Source organism: Haliotis rubra, unplaced genomic scaffold (assembly GCF_003918875.1).
Source record: "Haliotis rubra isolate DU_JTF1 unplaced genomic scaffold, ASM391887v1 Scf57, whole genome shotgun sequence".
Lineage (NCBI taxonomy): Eukaryota > Metazoa > Mollusca > Gastropoda > Lepetellida > Haliotidae > Haliotis > Haliotis rubra.
The window spans coordinates 927,579-946,716 of NW_025767268.1; the positions used below are offsets into that span (position 1 = coordinate 927,579).

General features: G+C 39.2%; 1 protein-coding gene across 1 annotated transcript in view; it reads left to right on the forward strand.

Moving 5' to 3' along the window:
* Positions 1–1,203: 1,203 nt before the first annotated feature.
* Positions 1,204–19,138, forward strand: part of LOC124254249 (fucolectin-6-like) — a 52,921-nt gene continuing 34,986 nt past the window's right edge. Inside the window, exon 1 of the mRNA XM_046688163.1 lies at positions 1,204–1,379. Within this exon, the coding sequence (XP_046544119.1) occupies positions 1,322–1,379 (58 nt within the window). The 5' untranslated portion in view covers positions 1,204–1,321. The remainder of the gene's footprint in view (positions 1,380–19,138) is intronic.

Genomic DNA, 19,138 nt, shown 5'->3' on the forward strand with positions numbered 1-19,138 from the left:
AACACACATCATCCCAAAACTTAAAAACCTTTTCTGGAAATATGTTCTGGAAGCTTGGGCTGATTTACAAGGACGGTACCCTTATACGAAATCCGACTTTTTGCAAACAGTATATTTGGGCAAATAACAATATAAAAATTGGAAACAAATCTATATTATATGAACACTACTTAAAAGCAAAGTAAAATTTATAAATGACGTATTAAAAGATGATGAATCCTTTCTGTCTTTCACTGAGTTTAAAGAGATGTATAGAGTAGAGACAAATTTCTTAGAAAATGCGGAAATGCTATCTTCAATAAAACAATATTCAAAGGAAGAAACTACGATATTGGCAAAGCTAAGACATTTACCCTTTATTCCCCCCGAATGTAAAAATACTCTATGAAAATAAGAAAGGCTGCAATATTTTCTACACAACGCTACTAAACAAGGTTACATCTACTCCAAGTTTAGGATATCAATGTAAATGGGAAAACGACCTTCATCACAATTTTCCACCTGACTTATGGAATACCTATCATTTTATACCATTCAGAGCTTTTCATAATACTAAGGAAAGATGGTTTCAATATCGTATTGTCAACAGGGTTCTCACAACCAATAAAGACCTGTACAACTATAATATATTAGAATCACCATTATGTATTTTTTGCAAGGCTGAAAAAGAAAACCATTGTTCATTTGATGTTTGAATGCAGACACGTAAATTGGGGTGTGGCAAGACCTTTTAAATTGGAATGAAGATAAAACAGACACTTCTATACATCTGGATCCGAAAACAGTCCTTTTGGGCTTTCATGAAAAACGTAACGATGTTCTGAACTTGATATTTATCATAACAAAGGAATATATATACATGTATTCCAGAAAACTAGCAAATATACGTTCAACCCTTGAAAGTCTCAAAGCCAATTTAAACCACAGTTACAATCTCCATAAATACAATGCATACTCTGTATGCAAATACAGCAAGTTCACGACTTTCTGGTCATCATGCCACAACTTATTTACAAAATGAAAAGAAACAGCTTATATACAATATTCATGTTTAAAAGTGATAATGACAATGCAACGCGACAGACCTAGTCAAGCGCATCCCGATAATAACGTCCTTTATGTTCAGCCGTATTGATATATAATCAGCGTTACATTATCCACGAGTCATTAGTGATATATATAGTACTGTGTTTCTCAGTCCTCGCACACTTTGCCATCCGGATACAGTACACCTCATTCAGGTTATAAGACCGGGATATATTGTGTCACCAGAAATGTCACCCATCTTGTAGAAGGAGGCAGCGTATGTGTAGACGCCTCTATGGCTAGTATGGCAACACAGCTTGTATTCTTAAGTCTTGCCAGTATGGCTGTCCCAGGTAAGTCACTTATTTTGCAAGTATGTTGAAAACCCAAATCTGAACGATACTGTTTCCAGATGAAATAGTCTCAGTTAAGGGAATTATTCCATAAATGTTTTCGGGTTACAGTAGGTACCAACCAACCTCTGCTTGTCTTACCAGGCGCCAGATCCACAAAGCGCACGTAGCACTACGTCATTCGTAATAATTTAATAAACTATATAGTTAAGATAGTTCGTAATGCTAATGATAACGTTATGTTGTTCCAGTTACTGTTACGGAAATTATTCGTAACGCTTGGCTGGAATCGCTGAATCTCCATTCTACTGAGTGTTTGTAACGCTGACGTTCTTAGGCTCTATATATACTATTGAATTACGACTGGACGTTACCTGACGAACGCTTTGTGGATCGGGACCCAAGCCACTAAATGGTTGGTCGGTTACCCCGACAACTCAGATGGATTCTAATTGTATAGATCACTAATTTGTCTGGTCCACAAATTATCATTTGTATGCTGTGACGTCTTGATTAGCAATATGATTCTAAAAGGTAATTTGATATTTTTTTATTGAATTCATATAGTTTTCTATCGGTTTAACTGTAAATTTACATACCATGAAATCTCTGGTTAACTGTCGCGTTTTAGTACACGTAACACGTATCTGAATTATATTTGCTTACCGTTTTACATTTCTGAGCAAACATGTTAGTTTTAACTCTCCTAGCGTTCGTGATAACCTCTTAATAACCAAAAGACGATTTTGAGATCAGTATCTGTAGTTTGGAGTTTAGGGTAAAGACATTTTGTAGAATGTCCATGTGAGAAGAAAATCAAGGTTTTACAGAAACAAGAAGTTTGAAACGTATATTGCCTTGAGACTTTAACATCATTGACAAAAAGCGAGTTTTTATCAGTTTGGAAAAAAACCTTTGTAACAGGCAATTAATATTATGTTACAGTACCCGTGAAGATCCGGGTTAGAGATCTCCAGCAACCCATGCTTGTGTTTTCAGGGTTCTCCCTTTCTACGTTTAACGCGGCTCGCTATAAACCAGCCAGTCAGAGCTCAGTCTTCAAAGGGTATGCGACAGCGGAGAAGGCAGTAGATGGCAACTATGACCCCGTATTCATACACAACTCATGCGCATGTACGGAAATTAATGATCTGGCACCATGGTGGAGTGTGGATCTTGGCCGGGAGTATCACGTGACTTCTGTCAGAATTACAAACCGACTGATCTTTGGTAATTTGACTTTGTATTCTGTTTGATACTAAGCTATACTCGTGTTTCAGTGAGCATGTATGTATAATGGGAAAGATTACACCGCAAATGAAACTAGTGTCTGAGTATTGTTTTATTCTTCTTGTAGCAATATTCCTACTATATAACAATCGTAGCACCAGAAATGGTTATCGCATGAGGCATTGGGATTCAAACCCAGTACTTTTGTCATGACGAGCGAATACTTTTTCGCTCCGTACCATCACTGTTGTCAAGATAGACCAAAGATCTTGATACTATTAATTGTCTATTGAGGTAACAAATGAAATGTTCCTGTTGTGTTTGCCTCTAACTCAGATTGACGATATAATAAATAGAAGCAACAAAACCCCTTCCACGTTCATAAGAAATTTCTGCTAAAAGCAGATTCAATTGTACAATTGTGACTACATCATGAGCAGATATTGTTTCAGCAGTATTACAGCCGACACCATATTTTGTGCAAAGAACACCAGAAATCATTCATTAGTTTATATTTGACCTAAATTGATATTAACTTACATTCAGATGTCTACTTAACATTTCATGGCTGTCGTTATTTAAGCATATAAATTGGTCCAAGGTTTTTACAGATAATATTCAACACAGGTTGTTCACAAAGTGTATCCAGCACAGGTGGGTATTTATGCACGGTACTCACCTTTGAGTATTCACACATAACTGAAGATGGCTAAGTAATCACACTTGGTATTCACCCAGAAAATTGAAGGGGTGGGTATTTAATGAGGGTATTTACAGAGGGTATTCACACATTTAACTGAAGGTGGATGGGTATTTATTGAGGGCATTCACACAGATAACTGAAGGTGTGTATTTAATGATGGTATCCACACAGATAACTGAAGATCGCAGATAAGGATTTGTATTCTTTTCCTTCCATATCATAAACTGTTACAGGTTCCCGTCTACATGACGTCACTATTACAGTGATGAAGGAGACGAGTGCCACGCCCACTGTTTGCGGACAATATCCGGGGGCAGCTGCCGATGGTGCGAATGTCACCGTGACTTGTAGTAATCCCACGGTGGGACGTTACGTAAAAATCAGCAAGCCAGCGACGGACGGCACTGACCATCTCACTGTTTGTGAAGTGGAAGTCATAGTAGTTAACAGATCACGTAAGTTATCGTCTTCACCAGAGGTTGGTGTTGCTGATAATTGTGATAACAATCCTTACACATTTTCCATATTTCTCACATTAAGCTAATCCTTTTCTACTTCTTTGAGAGGCATTTTAGAAGTTGTATAGATGAAGGAAAACCAAGTTCTATGGATAGTCAACTTCTTTATTGCAATGAGTGCGACGTTTCGGTGTAGATACTAACACCGTTATCAAGCAAGTGATACACAGAGTTGTAACATGGAGAATATGTACATAGCTGCATAGTGTGTATATACAATTGACAAGATTGATATACATTGGATTACTAATTAGTGATTTGAGCAGAGTAGGTTGATGTACAGAGTGATAGTGATTAAAACAATATGCAGAATGAGTTTATACAATAGATGAGTTGATGTACACTGAGATGGCAATCGTGAGTTGAAGAGAGTAGGTTGATGTACACATTGATTGGTTGTGATAGCAAGACACAAAAGGGAGCATGGAAGCCAATTGGACTAGGTATGGGTGGATTACTGGTGATCTTTAATTAGGTGGTGATAGGCCGAGGAGATAAAATAACCTTGATCCCGGTTCGTGGTGGGGTTGAAGCGTTGGATGGCTTTAAGAATTTTCCAAATCTTTAAGTCTGCTCGGTTGGTTTCCAGGATGTGGATGTTGTCCCAAAGGATGGCATGGTCAGGGTTGGCTTTGGTGTGGTCGGCTATAGCGGATTTGGAGCCTTTTTTTTCCTGGACTGAACTTTTGTGTTCTTTAATTCAGAGTGGGAGAGGGTGGGACGTTTCACTTATGTAAGGTTTCCCTGATCCCTTTCTAACTGAACTTCCACCAAATGTGCTATTAATGTGTTTTTACTGTTACAGTGTTTATTTCTATTCTAGAATAGATATACACGTCAAGGAAAGTTTATTTTGTTCCCATTACGAGCGTTATGACATCAATCTGCCCTCGTCTGACTCGACAGGTCATGTTTTTCTTTGTTTTTTTTTAACGATTAGTCAACCTGGGAACCAAATAGTCAATGGACTCATGATTGTCATTGATGTTCATCTGTCAGTAGATTATAATTGTCTTTTGCCAGCGAATGTTTGAACGTATATCGTGGAGCCAATCAGATTAAGCATACAATATGATTTACAGGTATGGCCTTCCAACGTCTGGTAGGAAAGAAGAGCAGCCCGGAAAGTGGCACCGTTTCCATGGAAACCACAATGCCTGACTGTGTACACGCCTGCTTGCACTCGGAATCTTGCGTGGGTGTGAACTACAGCAGTGGATCATCCCAGTGTCAACTACTCACAACAACCGCACACACTGACGACTACGACATCAGCGACTACGAATGGAGTCTGTATGTCGTTATGCCGTGATGTGTAACTGTAGACTCTCATTGTAGCCACCGGCAGCCAGAGATGTAAGATGTATGTCGTTTTACCCTGATCTGTAACTGTAGAATATCACTGTTGCCCCCAGCAACCACAGATGTTAGGTGTATGTCGTTTTACCCTGATCTGTAACTGTAGAATCTCACTGTTGCCCCCAGCAACCACAGATGTAAGATGTGTGTCGTTTTACCCTGATCTGTAACTGTAGAATCTCACTGTTGCCCCAGCAAACACAGATGTAAGATGTGTGTCGTTTTACCCTGATCTGTAACTGTAGAATCTCACTGTTGCCCCCAGCAACCACAGATGTAAGATGTATGTCGTTTTACCCTGATCTGTATCAGATGTAAGCTGTATGTCGTTTTACCCTGATCTGTATCTGTAGAATCTCACTGTTGCCCCCAGCAAACACAGATGTAAGGTGTACGTCGTTTACACCCTGTCTGTATTGTACCACTGAAGATGTGTGTCTGTATCTGTAGAATCTCACTGTTGCCCCCAGCAAACACAGATGTAAGATGTGTGTCGTTTTACCCTGATCTGTAACTGTAGAATCTCACTGTTGCCCCCAGCAACCACAGATGTAAGCTGTATGTCGTTTTACCCTGATCTGTATCTGTAGAATCTCACTGTTGCCCCCAGCAAAACACAGATGTAAGCTGTATGTCGTTTTACTGATCTGTATCTGTAGAATCTCACTGTTGCCCCCAGCAAACACAGATGTAAGATGTGTCTAGTTTTACCCTGATCTGTATCTGTAGAATCTCACTGTTGCCCCCAGCAACCACAGATGTTAGGTGTATGTCGTTTTACCCTGATCTGTAACTGTAGAATATCACTGTTGCCCCCAGCAAACACAGATGTAAGATGTGTGTCGTTTTACCCTGATCTGTAACTGTAGAATCTCACTGTTGCCCCCAGCAAACCACAGATGTAAGGTGTATGTCGTTTTACCCTGATCTGTAACTGTAGAATCTCACTGTTGCCCCCAGCAACCACAGATGTTAGGTGTATGTCGTTTTATGATCTGTAACTGTCGTTTTACCCTGATCTGTAACTGTAGAATCTCACTGTTGCCCCCAGCAAACACAGATGTAAGGTGTATGTCGTTTTACCCTGATCTGTAACTGTAGACCCTCATTGTAGCCACCGGCAACCAGAGATGTAAGATTTATGTCGTTTTACCCTGATCTGTAACTGTAGACTCTCATTGTAGCCACCGGCAGCCAGAGATGTAAGATGTATGTCGTTTTACCCTGATCTGTAACTGTAGACTCTCATTGTAGCCACCGGCAACCAGAGATGTAAGATTTATGTCGTTTTACCCTGATCTGTAACTGTAGACTCTCATTGTAGCCACCGGCAGCCAGAGATGTAAGATTTATGTCGTTTTACCCTGATCTGTAACTGTAGACTCTCATTGTAGCCCGACGATAGTATCTTACACTAAAATTACATCATCGGCAAAAAAAAAAAGATTTTTAAATGTAGCGCAAGCGGCACCAACTTGTATGGTTTATGGAGAATGCGGTAGATATCCGATATATATAAATTCACAAATCAGTTGTTTAAACTATTGGTGAAAGATCCTTGGAATGCACGAACAAAGAATCCCCAAACTAGATTATAACATGCTTGTACATTTGGATGATAGGGGTAAGACAACATGGGCGTCTCATATTAGAACTCTTTTATTTTTCTCATGGCTTTGGATTTGTGTGGCTAAATCAAACAGTTAGTAATATTAATCTATTTCTTAAGCAATTTCGAGAACAATCTGTTAGCATGTATTATCAAGAATTGCATTCCCGTCTAGACAATAGTTCAAGATACCAGTTGTATAGATCACATAAGAGCTTAATTTAACCAGAACTATATCTATCTGTATTGACATCTAGGAATATCAGACGCACACTTGTCAATTTTCGATTGGGCTTGTTAGACTTATCAGTAAATAAGGGCAGACGATTTTCAATAGAGAGACGTTTAAGGATATGTCCATTATGTAACTCGGCTATAGAAGATGAAATTCACTTCGCTTTTGTATACCCACATTATGCTGATTTAAGAAAAAAATATATCCCAAATAATTACCTGTTAATATCCTTCATCTGCCCCTTTGCTTCCATTCTATCCTCCAAAAAATGAAAATGTAATACGTAATCTTGCGCTTTATGTAACACATGCTGTTATCCTTAGAAGCAGTATCTTATCAGAACTGTAATTTCTTTGTGAAATGTCTGTAACATGTGCTGTATATATACTTGTATTACTTGTATATGGGACGGAGGCCTTAAGTACATTAAATATCTTTGACTTTGACTTTGACTCTCATTGTAGCCACCGGCAGCCAGAGGTGTAAGGTGTGTATCGTTTTACCCTGATATGTAACTGTTGACTCTCATTGTAACCACCGGCAGCCACTAGAGATGTAATGTGTATGTCGTTTTACCCTGATCTGTAACCATAGAATCTCACTGATGCCCCAAGCAACCACAGATGTAAGATGTATGTCGTTTTACCCTGATCTGTAACTATAGACTCTCATTGTAGCCACCGGCAGCCACCAGAGTTGTAAGGTGTATGTCGTTGCAGGAAGAAGAGAGGGTGACTAGAGTGGTGTTAACGGGGGTGGTGGATCCGGATTTCATGTGGATCATCCTTGGTTGTGACACAGGTGTGGGCAAAAAACTGTCAGCCGGCATCGGCAGGCTACCTTTGAAAAATTAGGTATATGTTACCTAGGCATTTGTAGACGTCATCATAGACGACGGAGCCATGATCGAGTAGAACGGATAGGTAGTGAGTGAGTGAGTGAGTGAGTGAGTTTCCAGTAATATCACGGCGGGGGACAGCAAGAATAGGCTTCACACATTGTACCCATGTAGGCAATCGAACCTTGGTGTTCAGCGTGACGAACGAACGCTTTCACCACTAGGCTATCGCCTAACTGGGTACAGTTTGAAGGGGTGTTCTGTGCCTTCCCCACAACCAATTAGAGACCTTTCAGCAAATCAAGGGCTTAAGGCATTTACTCTTTAAATATTTTGTTTGGGGTCAAAAGACCAAATGCCCGTAAAAAGTAAACCTAAGAATTTCGTTTCTTTTACTACTTTAATAGGTGTGTTATTTAAATATTATTCTGGGTCTTTGCGGGGTTTATTAATTGGATACAGTTACTTTCTTATTTTGAAAATTAAAATACATTTTCTAAACACCATTTATTAATTTTCTTGAAAAGAAGCTCCAGTTACCTTTCAATACTAGTATTCATATTTTTGCCAAACAAGAAATATTAAACTCGAAAAGCGATCCATCACTCTTAATCTTAAGGCTAAAAACTGCCTCGTGGTACAACCTAGTCCTGATTATAATGATCAGACAGGGTTGAACACACGTGGTGTTGAAATGGCCTGTCATTTAACAACTTCAATTGAAGCAAGCGACTTTGCAATCCACACTCATGAAGTTCTTATATAATACCATATTTTCATGGTGGAGGAGTGAATCATAAGCTGATGGAATGAAGTATCCTTGGCCACGGTTGATGGTGGGCTTATGGCGTTTGATGTGAATAGCTTCGGTGAGCTTGCGTTTAGTGAAGTCCGTTTGGTTGTTGGGGAGAATGGTGAAGTCGGACCACTCTATTTGATGATTGGAGTTTGCTTTGATGTGGTCAGAGATAGCTGATTTGGTGTCGAAATTAGCAACAGAGGTGCGATGTTCTTTGACTCGGGTGTTGATGGGTCGGGATGTTTCACCTATGTAGCTTTGTCCACAATCACAGTTTATTTTATAAATAACACATTTCGGGTTGTTGTTGTTGACGGTGGGTTGTTTTCTTCCGTTGGCATGGAGGAGGTTGTTGAGGCTGGAGGACGCTGAGAAGGTTGTGTCTATGCCTGCCTGTTGTTTCAGGAGTCGGCTGATTGGATGTATTGATCCGTATGGGTAGGTTTTCTGTACACGGAGAATCAGCCCCCATCAAGATATCCATTCCCTACATAGGTAAACCATCACATCAAATCAGCCGACTGATTGTCCTTCATTGTTTCCTTTGTCAATTACAATGTATGTTGTTTCATTGTTATATACAGTATATATATGCAGCTCCTCCACTTCATGTATCACTCTTGCTTGACAACGGTACAAGAATCTGTATAGAAACGTCGCACTCACGAAATAAAGAAGTTGTTATCCATAAAAACGTGTTCCATATTGTATAAACTCTGCTGTATAAACATCTCATTATTATTTGTACATCATTGGCTTCCACGCCTGTCCTTTGTCTACTCTCTGGCTTCATCAGCTTTCTGCCTTGTTAATTATGTTGTTTTCTTTGTTACATTGTTACGTCCAGTATATATACTTCCCCCTTCTTCATGTCTCATTATGCTTGACAACGGTACAAGAATCTGTATCGAAACGTCGCACTCACGAATAAAAAGAAGTTGTTATCCATAAAGTTTGTTCTATATTGTACTTCCCAACTTCTAAAATGCCACTCAAAGAAGTTGACAGACGGAAATCTGGAAATCGTGGAAGTCTCAAAACGAGGCTCTTCCGCTAGAAAAGACTGGCGGTCTGGTACGGACCTGATATTATATTATAAAGAACACATAACAGGTGTAACCAGTGAGCCAGATGCATTGTGAATCATTTTACGACCTCATCAAACAGGGGCAGTCTGTGACGTCTTAGTGAAGATCATGCTGCCTACACCTCGCCATAAAATATAGAAATACGATGTTATTAAAGTTTAAAAATAAATTAACTTGTAAATACCATTTTCTTATGAAACAAGGAATTGGAATTCAGTGTAACCATAGTTGTTTGTGGTGTCTCTTAACATTTTCACATGAGAAAATTCGGATCGGCTGAAAAGTAGGTCATTGTTTGAATAGCTTAATGAGACTCATGTTTCGGTTTGAATGTAACACCTTTTTAAAATTCTATTATCAGTATTAGGAAATTATTTTCTCAATAATTTCTGGGAAAACTCTAGATCACTGGATTGTCTGATCCAGAATCGAGTATCTACAGGCCGCCGCCATATAGCTGGCATATTGCTGAGTGAGGCGTTAAACAACAAACAGACCAAAGTTTATGACACATAACATTCATGTCGTTGTTTATTGCTAATATGTTTTCAGGGTTCTCCTTATTAACATTCAACGCGGCTCGCTATAAGCCAGCCAGTCAGAGCTCAGTCTACAGAAACTATTCGGCAGCGGAGAAGGCGGTAGATGGTAACTATGACCCCGAATTCCTGAACAAGTCATGCTCATGTACGGGAATGAATGATGTGGCGCCATGGTGGAGTGTGGATCTTGGCCGGGAGTATCACGTGACTTCTGTTAGAATTACAAACAGACTAACCTTGGGTAATTTGACTTTGTATTATGCTTGATACCAAGCTATACTCGCGTTTTAGTGAGCATGTAGGAATAATTAGAGAGGTTACACCGCTAAAGAAGCTAAACCTCACACAAAATATGTGTTATTCATCCTGCAACATTATTCCTACTATACTCTTCAAAAAAAAAGAAACTTGACATGTTGTTTTGGAGTTTATTTACTGAGTACATATAACCGATTCGAACATGACATCATTGCTCAATTACAGTAAAATCATCACTTTACAGAATTCAAAACATGATTATCCAGACAGTGTTTGGTAAAACCACAGAGGGCTATTAAAGCCACTTGGTCAGAGTAAAATGTCAGTATCTGGTGTGACCACCATGAGCATCGATAACAGCTTGCCAGCGGCGTCCCATAAAAGAAAGGAGATGCCGCCGAATGCTGTCTTGAGGAATGTTTTGATACTCTTGCTGAAGTGCTGCGTGCAGTTCTTGTAGTGTCTGAGGTAGCTGATTACGCAGGCCCAAGCGTCGATCAGGAGTATCACATAGAGGTTGAATGGGGAAGAAATCGGGTGATCGAGAAGGCCATGGTTACACCTGAACCTTGTTTTGCTGGAGGAAGTCCCGGCAAACACGCGCAACGTGAGATCGAGCATTGTCATGCTGGAAAGATCCACCGTTGACGTTGATGAAGAGAACGACGTCTCTATAGCGAACCCCCATTCAATGCACCTGCCACGTGCACTATCCGGCCATTCTGTTCCGACGTCTGTATACACATGAACGTCCATCAGCACGTCTGAGAAGAAACCGAGACTCATCTGAGAACAAACTCCTCCATCTTGCCCGCGGCCATCTTACTCATTGCCTGCACCATTGTAGACGTTCAGCCCGGTGACGTTGCGTCAAGACGTTACGTCGAACTGGTCTTCTGGCAAAAAGGCCGGCTTCCCGTAGCCCATTGCGCACTGTCTGGTCGGAGATTCGACGCAGTCCAGGGATTTGTGTTTTTGTGGAGGTTGCGGTATTGGTGCGTGAACGAAGATGTCTCATCCGGTGGTAGCGATCTTGGGCGGCGGTGTTAACTCGGTCATCAACACTCCCAGTATTGTTGTATCGGGATGGTTTGTCTGGACACGCCGAAGTGCCTTGCCACCTCATGCTGCGATATCCGTCCTTTGTAAACGGCCGATGACGTTGTGTCGTTGACCTTCTGTCAGTCTTGGCATTCTTTTTGTCGTCTATAGTGGCTTAAAGCGATGCATGTGGAGTACCGTTGATGTGGCTTTTTAAAGCCTACAGTCATAGGCTTCAACTCGGGGGTGATATACAATTTCATGATGCACGTGCATTTCATGTAGGCAGCGTTTTAGCGATTCACTACAAACGTGAGTGTAACGTGACGTTTTTGTTCATCGATTCTTTATTTATACGTTTTGTCGTCGACAATCATTCCTCCACATGTTAGGATTCAGCATGGATTGATTTGTGTCAAATATGTTCCTAAAATTCAAATTGTTCCTATGTCAAATTTCTTTTTTGAAGTCATAGCATGTGAAAGGATATTGAGATTCAAACCCTGAATCAAAGCGAATTATCGCCCCGTACCACCACTGTTGTCACGATAGGCCAAAGATCTTGATACCGTTCATCTTCCATTTAGGTTTCAAAGAGTGAGTCATCTGAATTGAACTGTTCCTGTTGTGTACACCTCTAACTCAGTATGAACATAAATAGAAGCGACAAAACCCTTTCCACGTTCATAAGGAATTTCTGCTAAAAGCAGAGTCGATTGTACAATTGTGACTATATCATGAGCATATATTTGTTTCAGCAGTATTACAGCTGACATCATATTTTGTGCAAAGAACACCAGAAATCATTCATTAGATTTATATTGGGCCCAAACTGCTATTAATATTAACTCACATTCAGATGTCTACTTTACATTTGCTGGCTGTCGTTATTTTAGCATAACAAGTATTTTACAGACATTATACAACACAGGATGTTCACACAGTATATTCAACACACACATAACTGAAGGTGGGTGGGTTTTTAATGAGGGTATTCACACAGATAACTGAAGGTGGGTGGGTATTTAATGAGGGTATTCACACAGATAACTGAAGGTGGGTGGGTATTTAATGAGGGTATTCACACAGATAACAGAAGGTGGGTGGGTATTTAATGAGGGTATGCACACAGATAACTGAAGGTGGGTGGGTATTTAATGAGGGTATTCACACAGATAACTGAAGGTGGCTGGGTAGGTATTTAATGAGGATATTCACACAGATAACAGAAGGTGGGTGGCTATTTAATGAGGGTATTCACACAGATAACAGAAGGTGGGTGGGTATTTAATGAGGGTATTCACACAGATAACTGAAGGTGGGTGGGTATTTAATGAGGGTATTCACACAGATAACTGAAGGTGGATGGGTAGGTATTTAATGAGGGTATTCACACAGATAACTGAAGGTGGCTGGGTAGGTTTTAATGAGGGTATTCACACAGATAACAGAAGGTGGGTGGGTATTTATTTAATGAGGATATTCACACAGATAACTGAAGGTGGGTGGGTAGGTATTTAATGAGGGTATTCATGCAGATAACAGGAGGTAGCTGGGTAGGTATTTAATGAGGATATTCACACAGATAACTGAAGGTGGGTGGGTAGGTATTTAATGAGGGTATTCACGCAGATAACAGGAGGTGGCTGGGTACGTATTTAATGAGGATATTCACACAGATAACTGAAGGTGGGGGGGTATTCACAATGGGCAGGGTCGTTCGTTGAATTCGGGATCTATTCGAATGCCTTGTTCGAACATGTTACTTCCTACAAGCAGTCGAACTTTGTCGCTATATATTTTTCATCTTTTCCGAATCTATGTATTATACTAATGGGTGTTAAAGAGATGTATGTTTATCTGACGTGTTTTCTCTCATCGCAGATAAGTAGTCGTATTTTCCTTTTATATCTTAACTGTGTTACAGGTAACCGTCTACATGACGTCACTATTACAGTGATGAAGGAGACGAGTGTCACGCCCATTGTTTGCGGACAATATGCGGGGGCAGCTGCCGATGGTGTCAATGTCACCGTGACCTGTGATAATCTCACGCTGGGACGTTACGTAAACATTAGCAAGCCAGCGACGGATGGCGTTGACCATCTCACTCTTTGTGAAGTAGAAGTCATGGTAGTTAGATCACGTAAGTTGGTGAGTGAATGAGTGAGTGAGTTGGTAACGAAGGGAGAGAGGAAGTGGATGAGCGAGTGAGAGAGAGGCAGAGAGAGAGAGAGAGAGGAAGGAGGTGGGTGAGTGAGTCTGTAAGGTGGGTGAGTGTGAGAGATTGAGTAAATTAATGAGTAAGGAAGGGAGGGTAGTGGGTGAGTGAGTGGATAGGTTGGGTGAGTGAGGCCATGGGTGATGAAGGTGAGTGAATTTGTGCAGTACAGCAGGCCTACCAGAGTTCTCTGTGACTTTTTGTCGGCCTTACGTAGATATTCAGAACTGTTAGAACTCAAAAGCATGCAAGTTTTGAAATGAAACAAAGTTGATAATTGTAATAACAATCTTTATCATGCAATGGATAGCGTTAGCGGCAGGATAAAGCCAGCCGATATTTCCGGTATCCGTTGAGGTCATATATGGATACGATACAAATTTGAGAGATCATATGCATATTTTAAGGACTACTTTCACTGTGTAAATAAACATGGCGTCACGTCTATCCATCCACGTTCTGCCACAACATCACTGCCACAGGCTGATTTGCATACCACGTGACCGGACGTTTCTCTTGTTTGTAAACAAGCCCACATATTCGTATATAGGAAGAGATTGGCTTAACGCAACCTTTTCGGCGCGCTTCTTCATATATATATATATATATATATATATATATATATATGCTTTTATTGCCCCATAGGAGAGTACACAGGAAAATTGAGATGAAAAGAGAATATGAAATATACATGGTTTACATTGTTACATAAATATTCGTCTACAACTACGACAGTAAGGTTTATGACAATACATATTTATGTATCAAACTGGCTGCATCGTTTGCTCTCCGCCGGCTTCGATGACGCAAACCCTCGCCCCTCCGACTGTTATTCCGACAGCTGACCGACTGAGCTACTTCCACATTGTCACACAATATGCAAATTTATCTAGACATTCCTGTGACGATACGGAATTGAACGGAAAGAGTCGAATACGTCACGAACAATTATTAGGTTAGAACGGGTAGACTTTGTGTCCCGTGATTTAAATTTACGGACATTGACGTAATATACAATATTCCGAGTGGTGTGGAATGAGCCGATATGGCGCGAACTGAAAACGGCTGTTGACGTCAGGCGTCAAACGTCGAATTCACGGTATGCATGAATGACGTGCTTTTGAAAATGTGACAGAAAACTAAGGAATGACGAAGACATGAGCATGTTTGGTGACCCCACGAGGGTGAGGTAGCCTTCGAATCATTTTCTGAACAAATGTAGCGTGTGAAAGTAACTTAATTGCAAGTTCCAGGACAATTTCCATTACTCCAAATGTTCGACATTAAACAATTCCATCGCGTACTTTGGAAGTTTTTGTGTGAAAAACGTATTAAAATGCGAAAGGAAAAACAACAACAATTGGTAAACATGAATTACACTTACATCTACCTACCATATTGGATTAGGTTCCTAACTACCCCTCACCCTAACCCTAAATCTCTCAAAATAATTCTTGTAAATAAAACACATTGACCACTTACCACTTCGAAAAATATTATAAACAAACTCCATTCTTATGTGATGATGCAAATTACTGAATGAACAAAATATATATGTATATTAGTTAACATTATTAATTCATGTAGTAATAAACGTAACGTTGAAATCGAAGTATAAAATATGTTCAAAATAAAAGTGCTTTCATAAACAGGCGCTTGCTATAAAATGCGTCACTGCCGTCTATTTTTAGCACGGCACACAAACTCCCTCCAGCGCTTGTTTTGCTAAGTGACTGTGCGTATAGAAACGACAGAACATTGAGTGGAGCTTCTTAAGGCACACTCAATAACCCGGCAACAGTCTGACGCCACAGAGCATTGGTTTTGGTAAGCAAGTTTCACAAATTACGTCATAAGCTATTGTGATGTAATTTGTAAAACCTGTGGTGCTGTATTCTGGAGGTAGGCCCATCAATCTACCCTTGTCTGTCTTGACGAGTCATGTATGTTTGTACAGATCATTAATCAACATGTAAACCAATTGTCATCATTGATGTTCAGCAGGTTTATAACGATCTTTTGCCAGCGAATATTTGAACTGGAGCCAAGCATACCATCTGATTTACAGGAATGACCCTCCAACGTCTGATCGGAAAGAAGAGCAGCCAGGAAAGTGGCATCGTTTCCATGGAAACCACACTGCCTGACTGTGTACATGACTGCTTGCACTCGGATTCTTGTATGGTTGTGAACTACAGCAGTGGGTCATCCCAGTGTCAACTACTCAATACAACCGCAAATACAATGACGTCATCAGCGACTACGAATGGAGCCTGTATGTCGTTATGCCGTGACTAGTAACTGTAGACTCTCATTGTAACTGTAGAGTCTCACTGTTGCCCCCAGCAACCACAGATGTAAGATGTATGCCGTGACTTGTAACTGTAGACTCTCAAGAGTAAAAGTCCATATCCAATATATGAGGGAAAAAAGGAACACAATATGTGGGACGAACTTTCATACGTAAACGACTGTAAATCAATATTTTAAGAGTACGTCTCATGTACTGTTCATAACGAATGCTAAGGCTGAAGTGGTCCTACCCGGCAAAATATGCATACCAATGTGTTCATAATAAAGTTATAACCACATAGCAATTAGAATACAATGTCATGTGAAGGAACTCTGGTTTATAACACAAAGCAAATTATTACTTATGCGACAGCGCACATAACACTCGTCTACAGTCCCAAAGCCAAACATCCGGCTTTATGAAAGGAGTTGCGCAGTGAGAAAGCACTATAAATGGCACAATACGTGTTATTATTTATAAACATCCATGCATATGTTATTAAAGAGATCAGAGGCATATTCTCAATATTATCGGAGGTAGATGTACCCGCTATGTACTCATAGCTCAGGTACTGATAGCCCAATAGCAGTTGAAGCATAGTGTCGACCACAGTCGGTTTAAGTGAAACATTGGGAAATAAACAAGAAACACGTGTTTGGGCCGAGAAATGTTAAACGCATATTTTCAACCTCTTATGTTGCGAGATTTGGTACTGAAACTGATATCCTCGTAATCCGAGGCCAAAAGTAAAATTCCATATCTAAAATATGAGAAAAGTTTGTTATGAGTACGACTCGTGTACTGTTCACACCGAATGCTACGGCTGAGGTGGTCCTACCAAGCAAAATAGGCATACCATCTTGTACATAATAAAGTTATAACTGGATAGCGATAAGAGTACATGTAAAGGAACTCTTGTTATAAACAAGTGGTAAATGAACTAGAATCTACAATAAAGGCTCTTGAACAAGATATAAGAAGAGATTTTCAAAACATCAGTGAAAATTTGCTAGGTGAACTTTCAAAACACAAAACTGAACATGAACAAATAAAAGAAGAAGAAACGAGAGGAATATCAATGACAAAGAGACTGTTCTGGTATGAGGAAGGTGAAAAACCAAAAAATATTTTTGTCACGTGGAAAACAGAAACTATGTTAATAATTCTATTAATAAACTTCGGTCAAGCAACAATGAGGAGTTAACAGATAGTGATTCTATACTGAATGAAGTAAAATCCTTCTAAAAAACTATATTCTGCTGATAAACAAGACGAAAAATACTTTACCGCCCTAGGCCACATTGTAACCCCAACCCTCGATGATGAATTAAGAAACAATTTGGAAAAAGAGATTGATATGAATGAAATTTCCTATGCAGTTAAGAATATGAAAAATAACAATAGCCCTAGGAGGAATAATAACTTGCGTACACATTTTGTAACCCCAACCCCGTCGATGATGAATTAAGAAACAATTTGGAAAAAGAGATTGATATGAATGAAATTTCCTATGCAGTTAAGAATATGAAAAATAACAATAGCCCGGGAATTGATGGATTCCCAATTGATTTTTAAAATTCAAAGAACTCAAAATGGAAAGATTTGTCACTATTTCAAAAAAAATCAAATGTCTATAACTTTGAAAGAGGGAGTAATAACTTGCGTACCTAAAGCTAACAGAGATAAAACACTTTTGAAAAATTGGAGACCTATTACTGTATTGAATGCACTCTATAAAATTATAAGCACTTGTATCACTAACCGTTTACAGAAAACCTTAGATCCCCTAGTACATGCTAACCAAACAGGCTTTATTCCAGGTAGAACTCTTAGTGAAAACACAAGATTACTATATGATATAATGTTTGAAACTAATGAAAGAAATATGCCAGGACTAATTCTCCTAATAGATTTTGAGAAGGCTTTCGATACAGTGTCAAGTCAAAGAGTTCAAAGAGTTCTTGAATATTGTTTAGCTAAATTTGGGAAATTAATACATTTTATAAAATGTCAGGACTTAAATAAACATTGATAAGACAAAAGCAATATGGATTGGCTCAAAGAGAAATAGTATGGATATACTATGTAAAGACAATCACATTAAGTTTTGGGCCTGAAATCACTCGTTGGATAAATATACTCACATATGACACAATATCATGTGCCATCCAACATGGTAAATTCTCTGATATTTTCGTAAATGAACGCGAATGCAGGCAAGGGACCCTCTGTCACCGTACATAATTATTTTTGTCGCTGAAATAGTTGGTTGTATGATTAGAAGTAATGAGAACATAAAAGGTATTTGTTATTGACAATAATGAGTATAAATTAAACCAGTATGCAGATGATACGGAACTATTTCTTGATGGAAATGAACAAAGCTTAAGGCTGCTATTGATGAAATTAATACATTTTATAAAATGTCAGGACTTAAATAAACATTGATAAGACAAAAGCAATATGGATTGGCTCAAAGAGAAATAGTATGGATATACTATGTAAAGACAATCACATTAAGATAGAATGGCAAAAGGGTGTGTTTGAAGTCTTGGGAATTAAATTACACACAGATCTTAACAGCTTATGGGTAATCAATACAAGAAAAAGACTAGATGAGATAAACAGATTGCGTTCACAATGGAGGAAAAGACACTTGACACTGATTGGTAAATTAACTGTCATAAAAACTTTGGCTTTGTCAATATTTGTTCATATATTCAATATTCTGCCTAATCCTCCTAAAGACTTCATTACTTCATTGGAGAATAGCTTTTTCAAATTCATATGGAATGACAAACCTGATAAAATCAAAAGGAACAATTTGAAAAGATTATACAAAAATGGTGGTTTAAGGATGGTTGACACAGTAACATTTTATGAAGCTTTGAAACTAGCTACCCTGAGATCATATTGTAGAAAAACAACAGTTGAAAATCCCTGTAATATTCCTTTTGATGTCATTTTCAAATCTGGTGCAAATGTTGATCAAGTAACTCACATCGATAACCCTTATTGGAGGGAT